General features: G+C 44.7%; 1 protein-coding gene across 1 annotated transcript; it reads left to right on the top strand.

The window, feature by feature from the left end:
• The first annotated feature begins 202 nt into the window (after positions 1-202).
• LOC133652920 (ladderlectin-like) lies at positions 203-3,116 on the top strand. The gene is made up of 7 exons (XM_062051868.1): positions 203-303; positions 374-436; positions 506-527; positions 599-684; positions 759-896; positions 2,787-2,898; positions 2,973-3,116. Exons 2-7 carry the CDS (start codon positions 374-376, stop codon positions 3,053-3,055), a joined length of 504 nt encoding a protein of 167 aa, XP_061907852.1. The 5' UTR covers positions 203-303; the 3' UTR covers positions 3,056-3,116.
• Positions 3,117-7,353: the final 4,237 nt, after the last annotated feature.

Below are 7,353 nucleotides of genomic sequence, written 5' to 3'. Positions count from 1 at the left end.
TTAATTCATTTTCTGAACATAGTTCATCGGGGTATTGTTTTTAAGTCTGTAAATCACTTTGTGTTGCATTTCTTTTATGTATGCAAAGTTTGATTTTATTTTATCGAGTGATTCGGTGAACTAATCTTCAAAAACAATTTCTACAATGTATCTTTTGTTGTCCTGCAGTTTGGACCACAGCCTTTCACCTCTCTGACTGGGACGTTAACATACTAACATACAGAACATTCCAGGGCGGCGTCAGGCTGGCATAAAAAAGGAGGGCTCACTGTTGTCCTAAGTGTTCGCATCTTGGCTGCAAAGGTAACGCAACACAACTTGACGTCTTACTTTGACACTTTTAATGCAACAGTGTCTGTCTACCATTGCACAGATGGCATTTTCTCTTGGCGTGTTCTTCCTCCTGAGTGGGATCAGTGGACTGATGTCTCATGCAGTAAGTCAATAATCCTAAGACCGATTCAGTTCTGTGTTCATAAATGTTCTGTTCTTGTCTTTTCTCCAGCGACACAGTTCCTCTGGCAAAGGTTGGTCGCTGTTACAGGTTTCCTACATATTTCCTGGTTGTTTCCCACTACCAATAACAAGTGTGTTGCAGGTGGATACTGCCCTGAAGACTGGACTCAGTTAAACGATCGCTGTTACATCTACTTAGACTATCCCAGTACTTTTGCAGCTGCAGAGGTATGGAAGGATTTCCCCGTGTGCCAAGAGGAGGATTCAGTCGAGTGATCCTGTTTTGTACTTTGTCTCATCAGAGAACCTGCAAACTTCTTCATGCCAATCTGGTGTCCATCCGCAGTAAAACAGAAAACGCAGTCGTTCTCCAACTGATCCGCAACGCTAATGACGGTGACCTCATAGACACCTGGACAGGACTCCATGACACCATCGAGGTGGGACCAGTAGCAAAGTCAACTGAAGGGGAAGGGGTGGGTGGAGGTGGGACTGGGCGGCGGTCTGAGGTGGGCTTTCAGTGGTGACTCTGCGTGCACCCGTGCCACCACAATGCTTCACTGTAGGGATGGTGTTGGCCTGGTGATGAGCGGTGCCTGGTTTCCTCCAAACTTGATGCCTGGCATTCGCGCCAAAGACTTCAAGCTTTGTCTCATCAGACTGGAGAATTTTGTTTCTCATTGTTTGAGAGTCTTTCAGGTGCATTTTGGAAAAACTATGTAGTGAGAAATGGCTTCTTTTTGGCCACTCTACCATACAGGCCTGATTGGTTGGTTGCTGCAGAGATGGTTGTCCTTCTGGAAGGTTCTCCTCTGTAGCTCTGACAGAACGACCATCGGTTTCTTGGTCACTTTCCAGACTCTGGCCCTTCTCCCCCGATCGCTCAGTTTTGATGGCCAGCCAGCTCTCGGAAGAGTCTTGGTGGTTCCAAACTTCTTCCATTTACAGATGATGGAGGCCAATGTGCTCATTGGGACCTTCAAGGCACCAGGGGCCGTACTTATCAAGCTTCTTAGAGTGCCATTTTACACTTAAGTCCTGAGAATTTGCGAAATTTAGTCCTACTCTCAAACTTAAGAATAAAAGCTTTTTATCAACGTTCTTAAGTCTAAGAATCACTCCTACTCTCCACGATATTTAAGAGACCTTCAGAGGTGTCTTAAGTGGTTAGGAGTTGCCAGCAGGGGATGGTACTGAGGCGAGAGAGACGTGCGCGAACGTTCAGGGAACGGAACAATGTTTTTTGTTTTTTGATTGCTGATCAAACGGTATCGTTTAGACAGAGCGGATATTATTTTTGTCACATATTTAATACTTTTCGATTGCAGTGGGCTAGTATATTTAGAGCCACCCACACCAGTTTCAAATTAGTTGCCTAATTAATGAATTGGAAAGAAAATGTTATGACAGTATGTTTGTGGCCGTGAGGTGAGTGACGTCAGTGAGTGTGTGGGCGATAGAAGAGAGGGAGCGGTAGCGTGAGTGCCGGCGGGGACTAGTTTGTTTTGTATTATTTTGTAGTTTATTGTCAAAATATACACTCCCATTGTCCAATTAAATATTTACAAGATATTTCTTTATTCTTAGACAACGGATTCCCTTCCGTGATTGGTCATTTCTATGGACACAGAAATGACGTCACCTAAAATTCCGTTTACGGCACATAGTAACGTCGTAATTCAGCTCTGAGTGTGACACTTAAGATTCAGTCCTACACTTCGCTGAAAGTGTGAGTAAGACGCTTGATAACTAACTTTTAAGTGCAGCTTTCAGCGAAGAATTTATTTACTCTTAAGTCAACTCTTAGCAGACTTCTTAGGAGTCATTCTAAGAAGCTTGATAAGTACGGCCCCAGATATTTTTCTGCACCCTTCCCCAGACTTGTGCCTGGAGACAATCTTGTCTCGCAGGTCTACAGACAATTCCTTGGACTTCATTCTTGGTTTGTGCTCTGCCATGCACTGTCAAGTGTGGGACCTTAAATATAGACAGGTGTGTGCCTTTCCAAATCATGTCCAACCAACTAAATTCACCACAGGTGGTCTCCAATTAAGCTGTAGGAAAATCTCAATAACGATCAATTGAAACAGGGTACACCTGAGCTCACTTTTGAGCTTCACGGCAAAGGCTGTGAATACGATTTCTTAGTTTTTTTATTCATAATAAATTTGCAAAAAAATCCAAAAAAATTCACGTTGGCCCTTGGAAGCAAAACGTTTGGCCACCCCTGGTCTAGACCACACACTCCCCTGTACCCCAGCAAAGATGTAATAGCACTCTTACACTCTTTTAAAGGCCCTTTTTTTAAATGAAAGGTGGTTGTCTTCCAGGAGGATGACTTCATTTGGACTGATGGCACAGAGTTTGACTTTGCCGACTTTGCCGACGGAGAGCCCAACAGCTTGGGTGGAAATGAAGACTGCGTGGACATCGAGGGAGATGGTATGAAGAACAAAAGCTTGGACACCGGATCGGACTGGCAGGAGGTTTCACAGGTTGTTTTTGTTTCCTCACAGATGGACAGTGGCACGATAACGAGTGCAGTGACGAGAGCCCATTTATTTGCAGCAGAGACGTCATCGTCAAGAGTGACCACTAACTAACCATGCAAGGCAAACTATGACTCTGCTTGGCCAATAATCTTCCCTGCAGAACCTTTCCGAACTGGCCTTTACCAACTTTTAACATCCAATGTTATTTTCAAATTACGCTAACTCTTGAACCATCCAAATAAATGGTTTGTGAGAACATCATTTTTGCTGTGTTTGTTCTTGATAGCAAACATGTCCTCGATGGGGCGTTCACATACTCTTGATGTTCCAAACTTCATCAACACTCCGGGTGTCTCATTCAATACAAACCTGTGAAATTCAGTTTTTTTCTCTGTCATTGCTACATACTTTGCTAGCATACACCTACACCCAATGACATGATATATTGATATTCCCATCATATTTCTGCATGCTAACTACCATATCATTATTATGGTAAATCATTGGGTGTTACAGCAAATGGTTAGTTTTAAAGTACCACACTTAATAAGGGTCCCACAATAGAGCCCTGATGCAAAGGTGGGGGGGTATTTGCGAGCGGCAATTCTCATCAAGATAAGCCAGCGGAGGAGCCGTTATACCACGGTAACCGTAGTCAAATGGGACAAGGACAACCCAAAGTAGAAGGAGAAGACAGACATTTTGGGAGCAGCCATAGGTGGCAGGATGTCTCCCTTTTCCTGCTCGTGGCCATGTGGGAATTGTACTTCTTTGCTTCAAACAATCACGTTATAAAATAAAACTAAGAGGGTGAGCCCAGGAACACCACACCTACCGTCAAGCATGGTGGTGGTAGTATTATGCTCTGGGCCTGTTTTGCTGCCAACGGAACTGCTGCTTTAAATGGGACAATAAAAAAAGGAGGATTACCTCCAAATTCTTAGCAATAGTTCATTATGACACTGGCATTACCTTAGACCGACACAAATAATAACCAACCAAATATTGGTGCAAAGCATTTCAAAGCATATGGCTACGTCCATAAGGTGAAACTAACATCAGTGTTTGAACATTTCAAGCTGAATTAAACCAGGTTGGCCTTGTGTGGACCCACGCTCTCGGGTGTGTCACCACCGCGCTCAAACATGAACGTCAACAATTATCTGAAGGTGTGTTCTACGCTTGATTGACCCCGTGCTCTCTTACCTAAGGTTGACGCACGGGAAAACATGGCTGCCAACTACAAAATTAATAGACCAGAAGAATGCGCACCTGGGCGAGCTACTTGGAAAATATGTGAGCTAAGTTACAACTTATTTCATTTAAACCACCCGTCATAGAAATGAAGCTCGGCTAAGCTACAATAAAATGACAAGCGTAGCCTAAGTAGTTGTTGTTTTTTTACACTGAACACATTTTATTCCAAGTCATTGCTGTATTATCAATAAAACTGAGCGTTCCTCTATAAAGTACTCACAAACATGTTGCTAGCTAGTGCTAATGCTATTGTTGCTTTCAGTATGTCTTGTAGGGACCAGCTAATTCAAGACCACTCAGGAGGCTTTTTTTTCTGCCGCTGCACTAAAAAGTACAAGATCAAGCCTGTTGGCCAGAAGTACAAATATGACAGGACTGGTTGGGTCGCCACGTTAGAGGCGCCCCATAAAAAAGGTAAGAGGAGGGGGAATAAGAGGAAGGAGAAGGGAGAGGGAGAAAGGGCAGTTTGTGACTAGGAAAAAAACCTTAGCCAACATAAGCAAATATGAGCACATATTACAAGATAGAAAACTTCAGACTTGCAACGTAGTAGTCAATGTCAATCAATCAATCAATGTTTATTTATATAGCCCTAAATCACAAGTGTCTCAAAGGGCTGTACAAGCCACAACGACATCCTCGGTACAGAGCCCACATACGGGCAAGGAAAAACTCACCCCAGTGGGACGTCGGTGAATGACTATGAGAAACCTTGGAGAGGACCGCATATGTGGGTAACCCCCCCCCCCCCTCTAGGGGAGACCGAAAGCAATGGATGTCGAGTGGGTCTGACATAACATTGTGAAAGTCCAGTCCACAGTGGATCCAACACATCAGCGGGAGTCCAGTCCACAGCGGGGCCAACAGGAAACCATCCCGAGCGGAGACGGGTCAGCAGCGCAGAGATGTCCCCAACCGATGCACAGGCTAGTGGTCCACCCGGGGTCCCGGCTCTGGACAGCCAGCACTTCATCCGTGGCCACCGGACCTATGCAACTCCCCCTCGCAAGGGACAGGGGAGAAGAGGAGAGAAGAAAAGAAACGGCAGATCAACTGGTCTAAAAAAAGGGGGGTCTATTTAAAGGCTAGATTATACAAATGAGTTTTAAGATGGGACTTAAATGCTTCTACTGAGGTAGCATCTCTAACTGTTACCGGGAGGGCATTCCAGAGTACTGGAGCCCGAATAGAAAACGCTCTATAGCCCGCAGACTTTTTTTTGGCTCTGGGAATCACTAATAAGCCGGAGTTCTTTGAACGCAGATTTCTTGCCGGGACATATGGTACAATACAATCGGCGAGATAGGCTGGAGCTAAACCGTGTAGTATTTTATACGTAAGTAGTAAAACCTTAAAGTCGCATCTTAAGTGCACAGGAAGCCAGTGCAGGTGAGCCAGTATAGGTATATATATAGGTATATATGTATATAAAGGTATATACAGTATAGGCGTAATATGATCAAACTTTCTTGTTTTTGTCAAAAGCCTTGCAGCCGCATTTTGTACCAACTGTAATCTTTTAATGCTAGACATAGGGAGGCCCGAAAATAATACGTTACAGTAATCGAGACGAGACGTAACGAACGCATGAATAATGATCTCAGCGTCGCTAGTGGACAAGATGGAACGAATTTTAGCGATATTACGGAGATGAAAGAAGGCCGTTTTAGTAACACTCTTAATGTGTGACTCAAACGAGAGAGTTGGGTCGAAGATAATACCCAGATTCTTTACCGAGTCGCCTTGTGTAATTGTTTGGTTGTCAAATATTAAGGTGGTATTATTAAATAGATGTTGGTGTCTAGCAGGACCGATAATCAGCATTTCCGTTTTCTTAGCGTTGAGTTGCAAAAAGTTAGCGGACATCCATTGTTTAATTTCATTAAGTCGTAGTACTTAACAAGTGCGTGTGTTTCCATTGGCCTGGAAGTGGCGCCGCATGGCGCCTTTTGCCTCAATCACCAGAGTGGCATCGCTATATAGCACACCTGGTTGCTATGGAGGTGTTCCAGGTCTCGTCCAACAGAGCCAAAAACATCCCAGGTGTCCTTGGAGGAAGGAGTGAAGGGATTTCCGAGCGTCTTGCACGGTGATGGTCTCCCTGGGCGAGCTTACAGCACGACTTTCCAAGATCAGTGCCGTTGTTTTGGTTATGGCGAGCAGACGCGTTCCAATAAATCATCAATTGTCCATTCTTGTCGTCAAATTGAACAGGATTTCGCCTTGCAGAGCGGAAAGCTTCACTGAGATGTGATTCAGTTTGCGATTTAGTTCAGTTTAAATGCTTACAGCCCTGCTCATCCCATCAGTTATGACGGGCAGCCTCTGGGCACCTTCAACGGCTGCCACCATCTTACGAATTTCTCGATCTGCAGATGACCTGTAACCACGGTTTCAAATAGGTAAATGACTTTGGTATCCTTAACAGACAGAACCGCCAGGCACACCACCCTGCACTTGTCCTACGAGTCCATGGTGTATCAGCAAACGCTCCGTCAGAACAGACTGGTTGCCCTGGATCGAGAAGATGTCAATTGTGTGGAGAAACCAGTTGATCAATTCCATGTTTTATGATTATAGTTTAATCTATTTCAAACATTGAATGTCCCGGCAAGAAATCTGCGTTCAAAGAACTCCGGCTTATTAGTGATTCCCAGAGCCCAAAAAAAGTCTGCGGGCTATAGAGCGTTTTCTATTCGGGCTCCAATACTATGGAATGCCCTCCCGGTAAAAGTTAGAGATGCTACCTCAGTAGAAGCATTTAAGTCCCATCTTAAAACTCATTTGTATACTCTAGCCTTTAAATAGACTCCCTTTTTAGACCAGTTGATCTGCCGTTTCTTTTCTTTTCTTTTCTACTCTGCTCCGGGGTGGACCGCTAGCCTGTTCATCGGATGGGGACATCTCTACGCTGCTGACCCGTCTCCGCTCGGGATGGTTCCTGCTGGCCCCACCATGGACTGGACTTTCGCTGATGTGTTGGACTTTCACAATATTATGTCAGACCCACCCGACATCCATTGCTTTCGGTCTCCCCTAGAGGGGGGGGGGTTTACCCACATATACGGTCCTCTCCAAGGTTTCTCATAGTCATTCACATTGACGTCCCACTGGGGTGAGTTTTCCTTGCCCGTATGTGGGCTCTGTA

The sequence above is a fragment of the Entelurus aequoreus genome, linkage group LG07 (assembly GCF_033978785.1).
Source record: "Entelurus aequoreus isolate RoL-2023_Sb linkage group LG07, RoL_Eaeq_v1.1, whole genome shotgun sequence".
Taxonomy (NCBI): domain Eukaryota; kingdom Metazoa; phylum Chordata; class Actinopteri; order Syngnathiformes; family Syngnathidae; genus Entelurus; species Entelurus aequoreus.
This window is presented reverse-complemented; position numbering and strand designations above follow the sequence as displayed.